This window comes from Herpailurus yagouaroundi, unplaced genomic scaffold, assembly GCF_014898765.1.
Source record: "Herpailurus yagouaroundi ecotype Mexico unplaced genomic scaffold, PumYag 198, whole genome shotgun sequence".
In the NCBI taxonomy this organism is placed as follows: domain Eukaryota; kingdom Metazoa; phylum Chordata; class Mammalia; order Carnivora; family Felidae; genus Herpailurus; species Herpailurus yagouaroundi.
Genome location: NW_024412429.1, coordinates 17,555,121 through 17,577,111, shown reverse-complemented (window position 1 = coordinate 17,577,111; position 21,991 = coordinate 17,555,121). Strand labels below are relative to the sequence as shown.

At 36.6% G+C, this 21,991-nt stretch overlaps 1 protein-coding gene and 1 non-coding gene across 2 annotated transcripts in view; one reads left to right on the top strand and one right to left on the bottom strand.

Moving 5' to 3' along the window:
* The first annotated feature begins 452 nt into the window (after positions 1-452).
* On the top strand, positions 453-554 carry LOC121013512 (U6 spliceosomal RNA). Its single transcript, XR_005782750.1, has one exon. It is a non-coding gene; the product is annotated as a U6 spliceosomal RNA (small nuclear RNA).
* A 3,690-nt stretch (positions 555-4,244) lies between these two features.
* The window catches only part of PPIL4 (peptidylprolyl isomerase like 4), a 34,684-nt gene continuing 16,937 nt past the window's right edge, over positions 4,245-21,991 (bottom strand). Inside the window, exons 9-13 of the mRNA XM_040448920.1 lie at positions 21,845-21,911; positions 20,086-20,197; positions 15,425-15,521; positions 10,794-10,941; positions 4,245-5,051 (exon numbers count right to left, since the gene is read on the bottom strand). Coding sequence (XP_040304854.1) covers positions 4,800-5,051; positions 10,794-10,941; positions 15,425-15,521; positions 20,086-20,197; positions 21,845-21,911 — 676 coding nt within the window. The 3' untranslated portion in view covers positions 4,245-4,799. The remainder of the gene's footprint in view (positions 5,052-10,793; positions 10,942-15,424; positions 15,522-20,085; positions 20,198-21,844; positions 21,912-21,991) is intronic.

Here is a 21,991-nt window from a genome sequence, read left to right as displayed (position 1 = left end):
AAAAGTATACAGTAAAACCTTGGTTTGCAAGCACAATTCATTCTGGAAACATGCTTATAATCCCAAGCACTTGTTTATCAAAGAGAATTCAAGAACCATTGGTTCAGTTGTGATCACGTGACATTAGGCATCACATACTGCTGGTATTGCAAGAAATCGCTCGTTTATCAAGTTAGAATTAAAAATGTTTGCTCGTCTTGCAGAACACTCGCTGAACAAGTTACTTGCAATCCAAGGTTTTCCGGTATACATATTTTTAAAAATAATTTTAAAAATAGGAATGAGGAAAGAAAATACAATGTATTTGCAGGTAACATTATTGTCTACATTAAAGACCAAAAACAAAACAAAACCAAACAAAACAAAACAAAAAAACCCTGGAGATAAGTTTTAAATATAAGGCTTTAGTAAAATGACTGCATAGAAGGGCAGTAATCTAAAACATAACTTGTGTGCTCACTTCAGAAGCACATATACTGGAATTAGAACTATAAAGAGATTAGCACGTCCCCTGCACAAGGGTGACATGAAAATGAGCAGTATTCCATATTTTCTTTTTTGTACTGTTTCTGTAAGTCTAAAATTATATCAAAATTAAAAGTTGAAAGGTACGTGTGACCTCTTAGGTCAGGAAACAAATTTATAAAAGAATAGAGTCTTACAAAATATATGGAAACTAGGAGTAAATCTAACAAAAGGAGTGCAAAAGCTTTGTAAGGAAAATTCTAAGAGGTTCAAGAACTAACTGGAGAGATAAGCTATTTTATGAATAGGAAAATTCAATATTATGATTGTTGTTTTTTTTTCCACAAAAGTTTCCATTGTTTGAACGCAAATGCAATTAAAATCCTGAAAGAATTCTTTGGGAAACCAGGCAAATTGATTCCAAAATTGCACAAAACAAAGGGCAGAGGCATTTTCAATAAAACAGGTTGGGGGTGGGGGTTGCTTAAATACTTTCTATTGCCATAGAAATATCGATGTGTGGTATTGGTGGAGGGATAAACAGTAAACCAATGGAAGAGAGAGCCCATGAAACAAAATCCACACATATATGGAAACTTACCTGATAGAAGATCAACAGGGAATATACATGATCTATTCACTAATGTTTTGGACAACTGGCTACATCCATATGTTAAAAAAAAAAAAAGATTTTTTTTGCTATATCACACCATACACATACACACATACAATGTGGATTAAAGATTTAAACTTAAAAAGCAAAGCTTTATTTACAACTTTTAGAATATAGGAGAATATCTTTATTAAGGACTTCTTGAACAAAATATAAAAAACACAAAACACACAGAGAAAGGCTAATAAATTTGACATTCAACTTAAAAATTTCTGCCCAAAATATATAACCTAATTCTAATCAAACATTTAGACATAACTTCTAGTTTACGGGAAACAGAGAAGAGTTAGAAGACACCCCAGAATCTGAAACACTCTTAAGAAATATTCTGGCCTGAACTCTTCAAAAAGTCAATGTCATTTGAGGTGGGAAGGATGGATAAGAAACTCTTCTAGATTAAGAGAATAAAATGATGAGAACAAGATGTGATGCATGAATGTTGAGTCTGGGATTAAAAACAAATCAATACCTAAAAATGACATTCTTGAGATATTCAGGGAAATTCAAATGTAGACTATATGTTATTTATTCTGGGATTATTGTTACTTTTCGTTTCTCTGTACGCAACATGAGACTCCAACTCATGACCCCAAAATCAAGAGTCTCACGCTCCATAGACTGGGTCAGTCAAGTGCCCTTATTGTTAATTTTCTTAAATGTGATAATAATATCGTGGTTATATAGGACACTTGCTTTTTAAGAAATGCATGGTGAAATACTGAAAGGTTAAAGTTCATCATGTTTTCAATTTACTTTCAAATTGGATCAACAAGTTGTTATTAATTGTTAAATCTGGATGGAAGGCTTATAGATGTTCACTGTTTTTGTGTTTATATGAAAAATTTTTTTAAATCTTTTAAATATTTTTGAGAGATAGTGTGCTAGTGGGGGAGGGGTATATATAGAGAGAGAGACAGAGGATCCGAAGCAGGCTCTGTGCTGACAGCAGAGATCCTGATGCAGGGCCTGAACTCACAAACCACAAGATCATGACCTGAGCCAAAGTCAGACGCTTAACCGACTGAGCCACCCAGGCACTCCTGAAATTTTTTATATTACAAAGTTGAGGGGACATTTACAACTTGTGCTCTTCCAAGCATATCAATACAAAGGTGAGAAAATACGCCACAAACTGAGAAAAAATGTTTACAACATCAAATAGTAAAAATGGATTAGTATCCACAATCCATAAGAAAAACTCCTCAAAGAAATCTGTAATAAAAAGACAACTTCACATAAAATGGGCAAAAGACATGTGAAACTTTTCACAGAAAGCAATCAAGAATGACTATAATACATATGACAAGATACTCAACCTTGTCAGCATTTAGGAAATGCAAATTTAAACACTGAGATTTCTACTCTGACCAGAAAGCAGTGACAGGAGCAGAATTTACCTTCCCCACGTTAAACAACTAAAAGCCTGTACAGAAAATATACTACAAAGTTTTTCAGACACTGGACAACAGCCAATGCAAGACAGTGACTCTTAAGAGAAGAACAAGGCAAGTCCAATAATTGTCTGAGGTTACCGCACAGTGTCCACACTACAGCGTGGTGATAGGGAGTCTCCATGGGCACAGAATGCAGGAGAGCCAAGGTAAAGTTTGTAGGGCAGAGAATTGGAAAGAGGGGAAACTACAAAGGGAGAGTTCCAGATCTACAGAGGGTTTGCCTGAGTCTTCAGCTGAATACTAATCAAGTGTATGCACATGAGGAAACTACCAAAAGGTGGGAAAGAGCCACCAGAAAAGAACAGGCAGCACAATTTGGGAGTTCATATAGGGCTCAAAATAGTTCTTGTTCCCATAGCCAGAGAGGGGAAATCTCATAAAAGACAAACCATAGTGGAGAGTATTCAGAAGGGTTTACTCCCGTGGTGAGCCAAATTAGCCCCAGCGGCTCATTAAGCTTAAAAGCAAGCTATGAAAGGATCAGACTGTTTCCAAGTAACTTCATTATGTTCCAGAAAAAGCTCAACATATTTAAAGGAATACAAAAACTCTAGTGCGCAACAACGTAAAATCCAAAAATTACCAGGGATACAAAGTAAATTACAACTCAATAATGGGTGGGGAAAAAAATCAATCAATAGAAACAGACCAGAAATGATACAGATAGAATGGCCAAGTACATTAGAACAGCTATTATTAATGTACTCTGGGTGTTTAAAAAAAAAAAAAAAAAGGAGGAAAGCATAAGCATGTTAAGGAGAGGCATGGGGGATATAAAAAAGACCCAAACGGAATTTCTAAAATTAAAAATAATGTCTGAGGTGAATACTACACTGGGTGGGATTAAGAGAAGATTAGATACTTCAGGAGAAAAGATTAATGAATGTGAGGACATAACAATGGAAACTATTCAATACGGAACAGAGAAGAAGACTTAACCCAAATGGAGCATCCGTGTAACGTGCGACAACTTCAAACAGCCTAACATACAGGTAATCGGGAGTCTTAGGAGAGGGCTGAGAGGAGGGGAAACAGCAAAAAGTAACTGAATAAACAATAGCCCCAAATTTTCCAACCTGGTGAAAACCATAAACCCACAGGTAAACAGCCCAAGCAGAAGAATGATGAGAAAACTACACCAAGCACATCATAATCAAATTTCTTAACAGCAGTGAGAAAACCTTAAAAGCAGCCAGAGAAAGAGAACAAGTTACATATATTAGAACAAACATAAGAATAATAGCAGTCTTCTTGCTGGAAGGCACAAGAAGATACCACTAAGCGTCCACTAAATTGACAAAATTGAAAAGCGGGAAACTAAGAAGTGTTGGAGAGAATGCGAAACAAAGGTAAGTCACATAACGCGCGTCGGGGTGTAAGCTGGTTCGGCCACTGTAGAATGTAACTTGGCATTACCTTGCAAAGACGAGGATTTCCATACTGCGTGAGCAAGCGATCTCTCTCCTGTATACAGAATGGTCACAGCAGCATTGTTTGCAACAGCAAAACCAAAAACACACAAACCAACCCCAAATGTCCACTAACAGAAGAATGGGTAAATTGTGGTCTATTGATACAACACTATAAAGCGATAAAAATGAATGACTCTCAAAATATACTAAGCTGAAAAAAGCAAGTCACAAAAGTAAACATACATTATGCTATTTATATAAAATTCAAAAACATATAAAACTTAACATTTTATTTACGAATACATCTGTATGTTGTAAAACTATAACAAGCAGGAGAATGACAAATAGAAAATTCAGAATCATCACTTGAGGAGAGAACACACAGAAGGTTTCTAAAATGCAGGTGATACTCTATTTCTTGAGCTGGCTCATGGGTACACAAATATTTACTATTCTTTATACCTTATATATACACATCTGTGAGTTTCTGTAGGTATGAAATACTTCATTTAAAAAAGAGAAGAGGGGAAAATGTGAAAGACTTGAAAAATGAAGACCACTATTTATGTATAACAATAAAATTAGTGTACAAAAGTATACAAAGAAAATGTTCAACTTTTTATTGTCTTTCTGTGCCCTATACAATCAGTATTAATCGAAAAGGGCCATAACCCTAGTGTGAAAAAAAAAATAACAAGCAGAGTCTCTGACGCTTTGACACAATATCTGAGCACCTGGTGCTCCAAGTTAGACGACAGTAAATACATTAGCCACCCATGTCTGATTCTCTGTCTTTCATCTGTACTTGGATTTTTCTTTATCTTTGGATTTCCTGGGACTCCTGCTTCGGTCTCTCTTTTTACTCCGTTCTCTTTCGTAGGGGTCTGTTTGGTACTTGGCTTTGTGACTGTTACTGTAGTGGCCGTCCCTTTCTCGAGATCGGCTACGACTTCGGTTTTGAGGTCGGTCTCTCTTTTCACTCTTTTGTTTCTCCCAACAGCTTTCCTCTTCTTCATAGTGACCAAACCCCATTTCCCTGTAGATATCCTGTCAAAGGAATGGAGAGACAGTTACAGGTGAATGAGTAGAAGAATCATCTTGTAGTCACTGTCAATTAATAAAACTCAGCGAGCAGCTATACCAGCTCAGACTGGAACACTACCACTAATGCTCAGAATCTTGTAAATCAGAAAGCAAAAATAATTCACAAAGAGACTTAACCATTTTTCTTATCGATCTCATTGCTTTGTATCTACTATTTCAGCTGAACTAAAGGATCAGATCCAAAACCAAGAACTGAAATCATCCAGCTGAAAACAGAACAAGTCTTTAGAGAAAATCGCGACACCAACAACTCTGGTTGTGGCTGGTCACCTTTCTACCTCCCCCTTCTTCACTCCCAAGTGATCGGCAATGGAATTACTAAAATTCCCCTAAAAGCCCTACTTTTACCCCTAAAAGAAGAGATAGCCAGGAGAGGTTTTAGACAAGTCAGTCAGTCCAAAAGGAAAATAGATACTGCATACTTTGGTCTCATTATTTTTCAAGTGTTTATTTTATAACAGCTCCTCTCCAAATCTTCAAATAAATTTTCCTTGTTTACACTACACTGATGTATGTTTTTATTAAAAATCATTTATTTATATATATCCTTAAAATGAGCTAAGAAACAATGGAAAATTCCACTGCCTTTCAGACAATAGAGTAGGGACATTAAATTCCATTCTTAGTAATTAACAGTAGTAATTTCCACACACAGAAGAGGGTTACTTAAAACAATTCTCTTTCTGCTTGTGTTCTACCCCTACTTAAAGTGAGTATCTCAGCAAGTAGCTGAAATCTAAAGAGACCAGAGCCAATGCTCTTTCAAGAGATAAGTTTATAAAATCCAACTTCCTTAACAGATTTCTCTCAGAGGAAAGGCAAAATCCTAAGGATTGAGCTCCCAAGGGTCCCAATTCTATCACCACAGACATTATAGTAAAGATAAATATCAAGGTTTAAAATCTAGAGTGATGAATACCCATGGTTAAGGACTGGGTTGTAAGCAAAGATTCATAATTATTCCATACACTGTCCAGATACTGTACATGACACCCGGCATGGAGATTGTCATATGTGAAAACAGATCTAACATGATTGTTATAATCAGTGTTTGTGGAATACAACATTATAAACTGATTCATAATTTCCCACACAATCCCAATAGGTCTTGTCATTCTAAAAGAGTCCCCAAGGTAGAAGAATGACTATGTGGTTTAACCCTTTACCAACTGTTTTCTAGCAAAACATGACAGCCCCGGATCAAAGAATTTTTTGGTGCTTCCTGTAACATATACAAAATGTAAATACCTACGTACTATTCTGTCTGTACACTTAATTCTTGTATTGGTTGAGACAATCAACTTTTAAGATGGAGAGACTGCTTAGCTGATGCGTAACTCTTTAAAGTCCTCAGCAATTATACAAATAGGCAATTAAATGCTTTGAGTGTTTAAAGTAACAGAGAAAGAGATAAAAGACTACACAGTACTTAATTTTTTGAAAAAATTGAGGAAGCTGAAAATGTGAAATGGACAGAAGCCTTAAAACCTCTCCTACTTGGATGGAGTATTTTCAAAGCTACACAAGCTTTGAAGTCAGGCAGCTCTCGGTTCAAATGGTCTCTGCCATTTAGGAGATGTGTCAAACAAATAATCTTGAGGTTAGATTTATCAGGGGAGGTTTCATAGAGAAGTTAGGACTGGAGATGAACCTCAAAGAGTGAGTGGGTTTGGCTGTGGATTGGCTGCAGGAAGGCTAATGCACAGAGTGGAAGTGAAAACCAAAGAGCAAGGAAGAAATCAGCACTGTGTGCATAAAAGAGAAACTTCAGGTGGCTGGATGAAGTCATATTCGAACAGATCCTTTAAGTATGTATGCGCTAGCACAGTGCTAAGTGCTTTGGGGGCACAATATTACCCTCATTCTAGAAATAAAGAAATTGAGACTCAAGAGATCTATACAGGTTGGAGATTATTATTTAATTGATCAGTAACTTGACATATAAAATTGAAAAGGGGGTGGTACAGAATAATGAAAAAAAACCCTCATACCTGACTGAATCAAAATAATGTTAAAGTTCTAGCTCTCTGATTAAACTCAAAAGGCTCACAGGCCTGTGGGGTCAGGAACTTTATATCTAAAGTGAGAGAAATTAATTCGATGAGCTCTAAGTCTTTCCAGTACAGACTACAAAAAATTGTATCATTTTATGGGTGCCTGGGTGGCTCAATCAGCTAAGCGCCCAACTTTGGCTCAGGTCATGATCTCATGGTTCCTGAGTTCGAGCCCTGCATCGGGCTCTCTGCTGTCAGTGCAGAGCCTGCTTTGGATCCTCTGCCCCCTGTCTCTCTGCCCCTCCCCTGCTCTCTCTCTCTCCAAAAATACATAAACATTCAAAAAAAAAATCTTAAGAAAACATTCTATCAATTTATACACTTAAGACATAAGACAAAATGATTAAACTAGCATGTGGCTAAAAAGGAAAGAAAAAACACCATTAAAAAGTCCTATTTATTTATTTTTTTAAGTGGCCAATTTAAACCTTAACCTATCCAATGATTTCATGTAAAGCAGTCCAAAAAAAATCTAAACTAAGAGCCATGCTTGCTCAGGTCTTTAGGACTCAATCAAAGGTTTAGTTAAATCTAAATCACTAAAATAATACTAAATGATTAAAATGACAGTAAAAATAGAGTCCCAAATTGTAAGAATAATAAACACCTTAAAAGCCACAGAGGACTGACAGCCAGAATGAATACTTCTCAGCAAGGCAAAACCCACAGCCGAGAACTCACTTCCTGGAACCCCAGTAAAGCCCAAACCTCAACAACATAGTAACCACCTTTGGAATAAAGACACGAGGAGAAAAAATTAAACAGAGAAGTTTTCGAATTCAATAGTAAGTCTGTCACTCAACAAAAAACAAAGAACTTCAAGAAATAAGTTAAAACATTCTTAGGGAACTAGGCTTACCAAGCAAAATACCAATAAATAGGAAAATCTGAGCTATACCTGAAAATCATCTAGCACTGAAAATTCCCTTTAGTGATTATATTTTTGAGACTGAACTCAAAAGGATAAAGATCAGAATAATACAAAAAAAATCTGGCCCACTAAAATCTTAAATACAGATGCTATTTAACTGGAAAAAAAATAAGAGAAAATTAGTATAAGAAAAAATAAGAGAAAATTTGATTAGTATACTAAATCAAGTACAAAATCAGGGGTGCCTGGGTGGCTCAGTCATTTAAGTGTCTGACCCCTGATTTCAGCTCGCGTCATGCTCTCACATTCATGAGATAAAGCCCTGTGTTGTGCTCTGCACTGACAGTGTGGAGTCTGTTCTCTTTCCCCCTTTCTCTGCCCCTCCCACGCTCTCTGTCTCTAAATAAATAAATACACTGAAAAAAAAAATAACCAAGTACAAAATACAAAAACATTTGCTTTAATATACTTTGAGGGGAGAAATAAAGTTAGGAGATTATTATTTAGAATTTAACAATTTTATGTTTTTTAACTTTTTTTTTTTTAACGTTTATTTATTTTTGAGACAGAGAGAGACAGAGCATGAGCGGGGGAGGGTCAGAGAGAGAGGGAGACACAGGCTCCTGGCTCTGAACTGTCAGCACAGAGCCCGACGCCGGGCTCGATCTCACGGACTGTGAGATCACGACCTGAGCCGAAGTCGGACGCTCAACCGACAGAGCCACCCAGGCGCCCCGAATTTAACAATTTTATAATTACCAATGGACTTAAAATTATTTGAAAGATACTAACAACATTCCCCCCAAAACTACTTGATGCCTTTTACTCCTTGCCAAAAAACAAAAGTATTTGCTATTATAAAGTTTTAAGTAATCAAAGAGAGGATAAAAACGATTTGCAAAAAGAGGAGGGAATCACAGACTTAATTAAAATGTGGCCAGCGTTTGGATTTTTTGGACCTCTGATGATTTCAAATACACCAAAATATATCTCAGGCCTGATTTCACTGATTCCAGATTCCATGTACAAGTGCAAGATGAGAAACTGCAGCTAAAAGGAACACATGGTGAGTGTGGTGGTAGGAGGAAGCAGGGGTAGAGACCAAGGAGTTTTAGTGGCAAATCTGCTAAATGGTCACAGAAACGGGACGCAGCCACCATTTTAAAAGATTGGGGTGGTCTTAGGCTAAACTGATAGAGTACAGACATTAATAAGAAGAGGGAGATGTTCCATTAGATCACACTGGATTATTATACTAGGGGACAAACTATATTAGGATAGCAGTAGAATTTAGGAGAGGAAACGGCCAGGAATATATTCCAGATAAGAGCAGCAGCAGAGTGGTTAGGAGTACACGTCCAGATTTACACTGTGCTTCTCTTACTTATCAGTGGTACAAAACCAGGCAAGCCGCTTAACCTCTCCAGTTTTCACTTTCTCTGCTGTGAGATGGGGAAAATCGTATCCACCGCACACCGTAAGCACACAAGATGTTAGCTATTACGGATTCATGTGCCTATTATTTGGAGGATTGAGTAACTGAGTGAAGGTGTAACTTCAAAAATGAGGGCAGGTCATGAATGATGGCAATCTTTAAACAGCAGAAAGGCTATGGAAAAAGACACACAAGATAATACCGAGAAGTAGGAATATACGCTACCTAGAATACAGGAAACTAAGAATATATGTAAAATACGTGTCTGCTGAAATTTTTAAAAAATGAAGAACAACCCATGAAGCACATTAAATGGTTACCTTGGGGGCAGAAGGGGACAGGGGACAGGGAAGGGGACAGGTTCTCCGTTTGTACCACTTTCTAGATTTTACTTTGGAACCATACAAGTGATTTTTAAAACTAAGAAACAAACAAAAAAAAATTTAAGCAATCCCTAAACATCGAAAAGAAACAAACTGAAATATCAATCTAGTTACTGGCCTTAGCACAGAAACTATCCCAAGTGATTTAAAACACACTAATTTGACTGTAACAGTAAAAGTAATAATACCCAGTGTAGAAAATGCGTGCACCCACGTTTTCCTTCACTTAATCTCAACAACATACCTATAAGGTAAATATAATCTCAATTTCACAGAGGAGGAAACTGTAGCTCAGAAAGCTCACTAACTTGTGGAGGCCACATCAACGAACAGCCATGCCGAAATGTACACCTAGTTTTTCCGAAGCCAATCCCTTACTTTGCCAACCATACACATCTCTCCTCTGCATTTTTGCTTGACCTTCTTACTTACCATCTTGAATTTTCTCCCTTCTCACCTTTGCCTACTAAAATCTCTGCATCAACCAGGGCCTGGCTGAGAAGTCCTCACGTGGTTAATTATGAGTGCTGTTTTTATTTCAGATACACAATATAGAAACGCATAAATGTTCCACAGGCCTGAAAACCTCAACAGCTACCGGTACTATACGTAACACCTGGTAATAAATGAAAATGATAAATGAGCACTTTTTCAGCATAACCACACTGATGGGAATTAGTGTCCACATGCATGGAAATCACACTTGTTTTGCAATATGGAACTAAATGATATACTAAGCTACTCTGAAAACAATCTTTTATCATTTGTGATATATAGTGTTGACAATTAAAGTTCATTAACCCCAATGAAACCACTGGGGTTAGAACATATGCACCCTGTCCAGATCTATATGGTTAGTCCCTAACTTATGTCGCTAAGATGTAATGTACAGAGGGATAAAATGGTTACCCCCCTGCAGCTAAGGCCGGACACTCGAAGTACCTGATTAGTATTTTTGATCGGCATATAGTCCTCATCTTCTTTTTCTTCAGAGCAGTGACGAGTTTTCTTCTTGTGTTTCTTACTTGTGTGGGAGTGACTTGATTTCGGATCCTCTCCTTGCTCATCTAGTACAAGATCGTATTTCGCGCTGCAGCAGCTAGTTAAGGACAGATGTGAGAACTGACACTGATAACACATCAAAACATAAGAATCTGGTAAACAAAGGAGGCCATGAGGCTAAAGGTAACTTTTTAAAGCAAAAAGCATCTCACAAGCATAGAGTTTATTTCTAATACAAAACTAACTCCTATTTTCTTTCATTACATAGTCAGGGAAAATGGAAAGAACCCTGACCTTAAACAAGCTATTAACACTCGGCAAGTAGGTGGGCAAAAAACATGTATCCACAAATGAAAATATAAGAAGCAAAAAATAAGGAAACCTATTTGTTAATAATGAAAAAACTTAAACTTAGAAAAGGAGGCACATGTTTCACTGGAAAAAAAAGAAGGTATTACAAACCCCAATGGCAGAGGAGCTACATAAGACAAAAGGAACATTCAGGAGACTCTTCCTTTGAAGTACTAATTAGTTCAACCCTATAGGAGGAAATTTAGCAATGCAGAGCAACAGCTACCATATTTTATTTTATTTTATTATTATTTAATGTCTATTTATTTTAGAGAGAGAGAAAGGGTATGACCAAGGGAGGGGCAGAGAGAGAGGGAGACACAGAATCTGAAGCAGGCTCCAGGCTCTGAGCGCTCAGCACAGGGCCCGATGCGCATCAAACCGATGCGGGGCTCACAAACTGTGAGATCATTGTGAGATCACAAACTGTTAAGCTCCACAAACTGGAGCTTAACCGGATGCTTCACCGACTGAACCACGCTGGCACCCACAACTACCATATTTAAATTACAGTAAGAATTTATAAAAAATTAAAATAAGTTAAATGAACCAAGACATATATAATGATTATTTTTAATAACAAACTGACAGCAACATAAAGCATAGTAATGAAGATAGTCTTCAATATATTGTAGAACTTCAACATGATGGATTATTGCAAAGAAAGATACTAGCAATGATAAATGAATGCAATGAAAAAACCTGGAAAGGTGTTTATGAAAAATTAAAAGTGAAAAGAGACTGAAATACTGTCTATACCATATGGTAATCGTTAACTTTACAAAGCATAAAAGATGAAGACTTGAAAGGAACGAGAAAAAGCATCATTTTTCTAGGTGGTAAACTTTGAGTGAATCTTTTTTTCTTTTTTTTAGTTGAAGTGTGGTTGACATACAATATTGTATTAGTTTCGGGTGTACAACATGGTGATTCAATATTTATATACATGAATGAATCTTGTTTTAAGTTCACATAAACATGTTATAAAAATTATGATAATGTATTTTAATACAGAGATAAGTATTTTTTTTCTAATGTACTATTACATCTTAGAATAAGAGAAAATGTAAAACTATTACAACCTCTATTGAAAATAACCTCAAATTCTAATAGAATTTGAAGAAGGCTAACAAGTGTCAGAATAGTGGTTTAAAAAAAAAAAACTCTTCTGAAGAAGGCCCACATGCAGAGCAATTTTAGTGGCAGGTGGGACTAGAGTAAATCGCAGACACACTTCCCTCAGGACTCGAGTTCCAGGTCTGGCCTCACGCTGCCGCAGCTCTGCGCTTTCCTCACGGACGTCTCACTTCTACAGAAGATGCAACAGGAAAACGCTGCACCCTCTGGGTTTCACAAGATGGCTGCGATGGCTAATCAGCCTGCACCATCCACTACGTTACTCCATCATCTCTAACTTCTTTGCTCCTTTATAGTAGGTCACAGTTTCCAGAGTAGCTTCTGGAGCCTCTCTTTTTTCAGGTACAAATTTGGTAGCCCGTGCCCAGCATTTCACCTCACTGTGTTGCTTTACACATGCCGCTCCCTCTGTCCAAAATGCTTTAGGCAGCGGTTTTCAAACTGCTGACTGTAACCTGTCTGTCAATGGGGAGCAAAATCCACTTAGTGGGTCACAGCCAGCACTTTGTAATAATGTAGAACAGAAAAGAGTATATGGAGCCTTGGAAAAATACCATTGCATTTCTGTTTCAATTATGTGTGCGCGTGAATGGCTATCCTTGGATTGTGGTGGGTCCAGATATAAACTGTATTTCTGAAATGATGGATCAAGTTGGAGAAAACAGCATCCCACCTCAGCCCTCCTCTCCTCATATTCAAGTTGCAGCTTTTGTCAGGGTGTTCCCTGACTCCTTGCCTCTACAAGTCTCATATCCCCATATCCCACAAACGCACTTCTTAGCGACACTACAGACATATTTATATTTGATCCACGGTAATTATTTAAGGTCTGTTCATCCCCCCTCTCCAACAATAAAACGTAAGGTTCTATAAGGGCAGGGGCTATGTTTTACTGCTTAGTATACATCAGATGCCAAATAAGTATCTGTAGATTATTTATTATACCACCAGATGTGACATTTGTCACATCTCTTTTCCCTTGCTTAGCTACTATCTTCTGCTCACTACTATAGTCAACACTTGTAGATGCCAAATCTTTCCAGTTAAACACAAATTTGAGATCTCCCGTCTTCTTTTCCAGTTACTTCCCTGAGATCTACCCTAAGTTAAACTTGCCTTTCCTTTTGTTCTATTTTTTAATCTTCTTAGTAGTAGTCTAATTTACAGCAATTTATTTTTTCTCAAGATCCATTAAAGTGTATCTCCACAATGACTTTGTAACTTAAAACGTACTATAAAAAAAACTTACCAGATTATTACATTGTCCTCTAAATCGCCTTTCCTTGCCGTAGTAACAAAGTAACATACAATATAGAATGAGGACAATACATGTTATACTTTTTGTTTTTTATCTCTTACATATTATAAACACATGTTCTACCAATCTAATATTTTACCTGAGATTATAAATGCCTTGCTGAAATGAAATCTATCAACTACCAACAACATAAAGATGACCGTATTTGGTCAGACTCAAGAAATTCCTTTTTCTTGTTCAATATTCTGTTTGAGAATGATTAACATTGGTTTACATCAGGACATGTCTGTCTTCTCCATCAATTTCAAAAGACTGAAGGCAAGCATTTTTCAATACTAGTCAAATGTGGTTGTTTAAATTAATTAAAATTCAACAAACTTTACAGTTCCTCAGTCCATTTCACATGCTCAAAAAACCACATGTGGTTACTAGCCATACTGGATGGTGGAGATATTTTCCAGCACTGTAGAAAATTCTACTGGAGAGCACTGGGCTACAGATTTCTTCTCAAACATACCTGGTTTCCTTTCTTAACTTTCAGTAATCTATCATCTTAAATTTAAAACATTTTAATACTACATATTCTTTCTTTGCAGCCTGACCTACTTACCTCTGTGAGGGAAAGACACCTCCCTGTACTTTATACTCTATGCCTATACTTCCTTTTATTTGTCCTACCCACTTCCCTTCTTCCAGCTGCAGTTACTAGTAAGTCTAAATTTAATTTCAAAGATTTGTTAAATAAATCTCAAGTGTATTCCATCCACACCTTTTATGATTTTAATATTTCAATCATATCTCCTCTAATGTTCACCTTTTTAGACTGGAACTTAGCTTACTGTTTGCTGTGTATGCATGTGAAAGCCTCTCCTCATGTTGATTATGTCAGTGTATTTCAGCTTTATCCAGCTGTTACACCTTACAATGTTTCATGTATTGTAGACAGTCAACACATTTTTTTACATGAGCATATAACAAGTCAACCTGATATTCATCTTTCTTTGATGAATACTTGGAAAGGAAATGTCTAAGGCAGTGTGGGAAAAGAGAATCCCTAAACTACTAACAGAAATTAGGAAACAAAGAAACCATTTACCAGAAAGCATCACAAAAGAAATAACTTTTGCAATGTGTAGAGTGATAGATTTATAATGAGAATATCAATGAAAAAATTGAAATGACATAATGTAAGCAGTATGTCTCTGATTTTTTTCTCAACCTAAAACCTCAAAAAACTTAAATTAAATGGTCAAGTCAATGAATTTCTTTTTAATCCTATAAAAATCAACTCTTGCTTACAGTATGAGCCAAATAAATATTTGTTGCTAGACTGACAATGTACTAAGCAGAAAGAAGCAACCTAATCATATAAAATAACAAAAGGATTTTGTCAATCTACACATTTACCATCTCCAAAGAAGTTAAACATTACAAGGAAGGTTAACACCAAGAATTTAGTTAAACTATATGAAGAAAATTTCTGACTATGGGGAACTGAAAACATTACAATTATATACAGAAAATACAAATCTTACCTGAAGATTTCAGAATAAGTGTTAACCTTAACCTAAGAGTAAGGAGGGAAAAGAATTAGGCTAAAGATCTCTTTGAACTGTAAACTCCATAAAATAGAGAAAATACCAAAAAGAGAAAAGTATATGTAAGACGGTGAAAAAATATTAACAATAAACTAAATGATGTCTTCACAAACCATCTGGATTCAGGAACCTTGTCTTCTACAGACTTTATGACTTATAACATATCACATAGTACTCTACACAGAGTGGATGGTCTAAATCCACCAATTGGTTCTTGTGAAGGATACTCCTGCTTGGGCTTTACTTTATCTTTCAAAACTAAATTAGATGGTTTATCCTGTTCCTTTTCATACTCCTTGAAATCACTCTTGGTGTATTTCCCACCTATTTATTAAAAAAAAAAAAAAAAAAGAATTTAGTAAGAAAACTCACCTAATTTATCAAAGAACAAAAATTATTTTATAAGAGGTATAACATGAGCTATTTTATAAGTAGCATATATACTGAGGAACAGAAAACGACTGAAGATTAGTAATTCATTCTCCATTACTGTTTTTAAATGAAATCTGATACCTATTTTGCTAGGTAGCCCTATGCTGCCACCTAACAATTTATGAGAGTATTACAACATCAAACTTTCAATCCTAAATTACACAATGAATACTTTCACTGGGAAATAATGCAGTGTTTAAGGAGAACCATTGAGTCCATAAGAAAATTAGGTCCAAAGGAAATTGATGGCTTGAGACTGGAGTCTGAGATCTGAGAGACTTATCTTGGAAGAAGTAAGGCTTTAAAGATCTCTGATCTGTCAAAAGAGACAGACTAAAATCTCAACAGAGCACCAAGCAGATAGGGCACAGTAGGACCCACACAGAAATTCACTAAAGGGTGTGAGAGGGGAGGGTTGGCAAGAACACCAAAGACAAACTGTGTCTGCTTTCAAGTTCTTGCTTAAGAGCACCTTTATTCCTCCCAAGTGCCAAAAATGAAATCAACAATCCCTCCAGAAAAATAGGACCTACCGTTCTATCTTGACTGGCCTTCAGTGGCAGGGCAGGGAAAGAGCATCATCCTCTGCAGCCCCTTGACTCCCAAGCCTACTCTCCTACCAGATGGAGATTCAGTCCTAGACCTGCTGACCAACCTGCCTTTCCTATCCCCTCAACTACCATGACTAAGTGCTTCTAGTGGGAGGGATTCGTACACAAGGGCCAAGACTGAACGTACAAGTAAAGCAAACTGCAGGTACACAGAGAGGTGTTTTGATTGGGAATCCTACATACAACCTATCATCAGGTTCTTTAAACAAAGGAGAAAATAGGAATAAAAGAAGTAGGTAAGCATCAAAAAACAAAATGAATCTACCTGGTAATTCCAGAGACTCTTGAAACAAAAATGGCCAGTAAACAACATTTCACAATATTTCACGTGAACATGAAATAGACAACTGCACACATTACAACACTGATAACTATAACGAACAGGTACCATTTCATCACTGACAAAAGATTCTGTGCTTGTCAGGAGTTTCACTATGGATGAGGCAGTTACAGTATAACGGAAAGAGCAATGGATTAAAGTGAAAAGTTCTGTGGTCAAATCCTGACTCTAGTGGAAGGTCCTAGGTCAGCCACTTCTTTGAAACTCATTTATATTCCTTTCATTTGTAAGCCGAAAATAATACCTACATTTCACAGAGCTATAAGACAAAGTACTTAGCACTGTGAATGGTATAGAGTATATATTCAATTTATTAAATACGAATCCATAATACATAAAACTATCTCAAAATTAACTACAGTTAACAAATAAACATGTTTATGATGGCATGTGAAGCTAAAGCATCTGTCTCCCTTTTCACTCACATGTGGATCTTGAGAAACTTAACAGAAGACCATGGGGGAAGGGAAGGGGAAAAAAAGTTACAAACAGTTACAAAAAATAAACCACAAAAAAAAAATAAAAAATAAAAAAAAATAATAAAGCATCTGTCTCCTATATGACATTTTATTTTATTTTTTAAAGAGTTTATTTTAGGGGTGCCTGGGTGGCTCAGTCAGTTAAGCATCCGACTTCGGCTCTGGTCATGATCTCATAGGTTTTAAGTTCAAGCTCTGCATCAGGCTCTGTGCCGACAGCTCAGAGCCTGGAGCCTGCTTCAGATTCTGTATCTCCCTCTCTCTCTCTCTGCACCTCCCTGCTTGCACTCTCTCTCTCTCTCTCAAAAATAAGAAAATATTACAAAAGAAAAAGATTTTATTTTAAATAATCTGTACACCCAATGTGGGGCTTGAACTCATGACCCCAAAATCAAGAGTTGCATGTTCTACCAATGAGCCAGCCAGGAGCCCTCCTCTATAACATTTTATTTTATTTTATTTTATTTTATTTTTTATTTCATTTCATTTCATTTCATTTCATTTCATTTTAAGTTTTTAAGGTTTATTTATTTATTTTGAGAGATAGAACAAGCAAGCAGGGGAGGGGCAGAGAGAGAGAAACCCAAGCAGGCTCTACACTGTCAGCACAGAGCTTGATGCCAGGGTTGAACTCACAAACCGGGAGATCATGACCCGAGCCGAAACCAAGAGCGGGACATTTAACTGACTGAGCCACCCAGGCGCCCCTTAGAGAGGACTTCAAAGTGAACTTACTTTTTTCTAAAATGTTACATAGGAAGGGCATCTGGGTGGCTCAGCTGGTTAAGCATCTGACTTTTGGTTTCAGCTCAGGTCATGATCTCACGCCTTCGTGGGCTCAAGCTCCACATCAGGCTCTGTGCTGGCAGTACAGAGCCTTCTTCAGATTCTCTCTCTCTCCCTCTCTCACTGCCCTTCCCCCACTTGCACTGTCTCTGTCTCTCAAAATAAATAAATAAAGTTAAAAAAAAAAAAAAGTCCTCTGTAAATAAACTACATTGAAACCACTCAGGAAGGCAGTATCATTTTTTCAGTGGGTGGATATGTTAGGAAAAGAATCGAGAGGAAAAAAAAAACAAAACCTAAATTAAATCCTATTTATATCATCAGTTTATGTGACTCTCAATAAATCACTTCACAAGATTGTGCTTCAAGTTCTTTCTCTGTGGTGAGGAACTGTAATTACACTGGCTTCACACATACCCCAAATGCTAAAATTAAATTAGCTCTTTGGGGAAAAAGCCCCACAGAAGAGCTACTTCTAGACCAGAACTAGAGTGCATTAGGCCAACAGCTCCTCTATAGTTCTTGAATACAGTTATTTGATTCTTTTGTTTACAAAGCTGCAATTACTACATGTGAAAAACACGCCACCTTAGTGCGTTTAGTTTTCGCGAGTCACTGAAAATAGAGAGCAGTGTGCAAATCTGGTCATGCAATCCAGCACGACAGTTTCATGGGAGAAACCAACACTATAAGGAACCCTGACCCGTCACTGTCTCCCACCACGGAGAACACAGCTTGCAGCGGGCCTTCCTCACCTATTTTGGACATTGATCATTTCTTTTTCTGAACTCCCACAAGGTACCATGACCTACCAAACAAACGAGCACATCACTCTCAAGTAGTGTTCTTTCTTATTTGGAAAAAAAAAAAAAAGAATTCATAAAAATCATGGGAAAGAAAGAAAAGTTTTATAGAAAAAGAAAGTAATCCTGGAATTCCTAGTAAAATTTAGCATGATGTGGTGAATAACTGTCAAAGTAAAATCTTCTAAAAATACTGCATCAAAAATCAAAAACTTACATTATTTTAGCATAGAGACATTCAATCTTAAGTTTGACATGCTACTACCAGAAATTCAGTTGACATATATATATATGCGTATGTGGACAATGTCATATGCACAGGGACAGTAAAACAGAAGAACAAAAGATTAGAAACTTCACTGTCCATTAATAGAACTAGTCCAATAAATTATGAATATATACATTCAATAGAAAACTGCAGCTGCTGAGAATGTCGCTTTTATACACTAACATGAATTGCTCTCTTAGATGTATTATTAAATGAAAAATGCAAGATATGAAGGCAGTATGTATACTGCCTTATATGCCTTAATGTATATTGCCTTATCCTTTTCTAAAGTTGAAAATAGGGGCGCCTGGGTGGCGCAGTCGGTTAAGCGTCCGACTTCAGCCAGGTCACGATCTCGCGGTCCGTGAGTTCGAGCCCCGCATCAGGCTCTGGGCTGATGGCTCAGAGCCTGGAGCCTGTTTTCGATTCTGTGTCTCCCTCTCTCTCTGCCCCTCCCCCGTTCATGCTCTGTCTCTCTCTGTCCCAAAAATAAATAAAACGTTGAAAAAAAAAAATTAAAAAAAAATAAATAAAAAAAATAAAGTTGAAAATAATACATATAAAATATATATACTTCCTTTTTTAAAGGAGAAACCTATAAATATACATAAAATATATATGGGGAAAAAACACGTTGAGAGAAAATTCTCAACATAAAATAAACACATATGCATGTATATTCAAAGAATGTATGCGGAAAATAAAGAAACAGGCGAGAGTGGTTACCTCTTGGAAGGGAAATGGGGTAGATGAGGTGCAGAAGTGGGAGAGTTTTTTACACCACCTTTCATGGACCTTTCCAACTTTGTACCATATGACAACGAAAACAAAACAAAACAAAGAAACTGTTTTGCATCTAAAAGAACCAAGCCACCACAACCATCATTTTGCAAATATCTGCAATGGTTTAAATGGGTTAAAAGTAATTTATAATACAAAGCCAGTAAATATGTTCATCATCAGCTTAAAATACACACACACACATACATACACTCCCCTTTATCTTAGATTCTCGATAGCAGCTACATGAAACCATAAATGGCAGAAGTTACATCAATGAACATTTCTCCTAATGAGCAGCACTAAGTCAAAGGAGATACACACGTAAGCACACTCACACGCACAAGCACGCACGCGGAACAGAAACAAAGGAAGATGAACCAACATACCTTTTCCTTTCCATTTAACCTTTGCAACAGACTGGCTAAAATCCACATGTATTCTTCTGTCATCTATAAGTACATTGTCCATTTTGAAGAATGCTTTCTCACAATCTTCTTCCTGAGAGTAATTATAAAAACTCAAGCATAAAACTTTATGGAAAAGATTTCTGCAGCTTCAACAAATACTAAAAATACAAAAGTTTGTTTTTACCCAAACTAACATTTGCAAGCTTATTACACGCGAAATGCCGTTAAATGTTTTGTGCCTGTGACCCCAGGTAACTCTGGTAACAAGTGTATGAGGAACTACTACCTGCTATTATCTCCATTTTCTCAAAGAGAAAACATCAGTTTAGAAAGGCATAGAAGTTGCCAAAGGTCAGCTGGCAAAGGTGAGAGCCAGGACGTGAGCTGAGGCAGTCTGACTGTAGTGGACATACATATACTTACAAATTGTGTTCCCCAAGTCCATAACCCCTTTTACTCAAAACCCAAAAATATCCCGAAAGTTCAAAGTTGTTTTTATAAATTTGGTGTTAAAATCCATTTGACAACAAAACAGTCCCCTAACAGGAGACTATGGACTTAATTTATTCCACTTGGTATGAATATGCATTCATTTCTGTCCAGAAATTGTGAATGATTATGGAGTGCTGACCCAGAGGAGTATGACACAGTCCACAGGTGTGTGTACACACACACATACACAATTACCTAAGTTCTGGAAAAGCCTGAAATCAGAAACAAAGCTATTCCCAATGGTGTGGATAATGGACTGTGGGTCTGAGATACGAAGGTCCTTGTTACGTAAGGATTCTCCCCGTCAGCAACTTTGAAACCCCGTATTTCCATTTCGGACATCTGAACACTAGGAATGATGCATTTCAACCCAGCACTGATCAATTATCTCCTATATTCCTGGAAATGTATCCTTTGGTCTGCTCACAACTTACTACAGGCAATTCAGAGAAGCAGACAAAAAAATAAAACCTAGTTACAATCATATTTATTTACCATGTATGTCAAGAATTAAATGGATCATAAACTCCATGAGGATACAAAGCTTTAGCCATCTTTGTATCTGTATCATTTAGAACATCATCTGGTACATGGTAGGCAATCACTGGGGGCATACTTTTAATCAAGTCACATGACCACTATGTGTCTCCACTTACTTATTTGGAAAAGGAGGACAGTACCTATTCTCACAGAGTTGTAAGGATTAAATGCATATCAGGTAGTGTAACACCTGGCTTAAAGAAAGCTATTTGAGTAACATAAGCTCTCATCATTATTATTATAGATCTAGAAGGTACCATCTAATCCAAAATTCAGGTTTTATTTATAAGGAGGGTAATATCTAGAAATGAGAGTTCCAGATAAACTGTCAAATATAATAGTGACAGAGCTCAGATTAACACCTAGAACTTTATACTCAGTCTAGTTCTCTATTATTCAATTACAGATCTATGTAAACAATGCTGAAAAATCATTTCTACAACATGAAAGACATTACCTAAAACGTTAAAGTTTTAAAGATACACTCAGACTGTACCTGAATCTAAACTAAAGGTACATATATTAACACCAACAGATGTTGTATTTATTTAAATAGAGGGTATAATAAAATTATTTTTCTCGGGTGCCTAAAGGGCAAATTAATTTTCTAATCTCAGAGACTGGAAAAATTTTATAATTTTTCATACTTTAACACTATATAAGAGCAAAATAAATATAAACTTAATATATCTATATAATGACCTACCTTTTCAAATTCAATAAAAGCATAACAAAGGGATTCTCCTGTCTTCCAATCCCGGATAACTTCACAACTGAAAGAAAGTTTGGAAAAAGTGACTTTAAAAAAAAAGCATTTACTCTTACTCTTCAAAAGTGAAGAACAAAATACGCC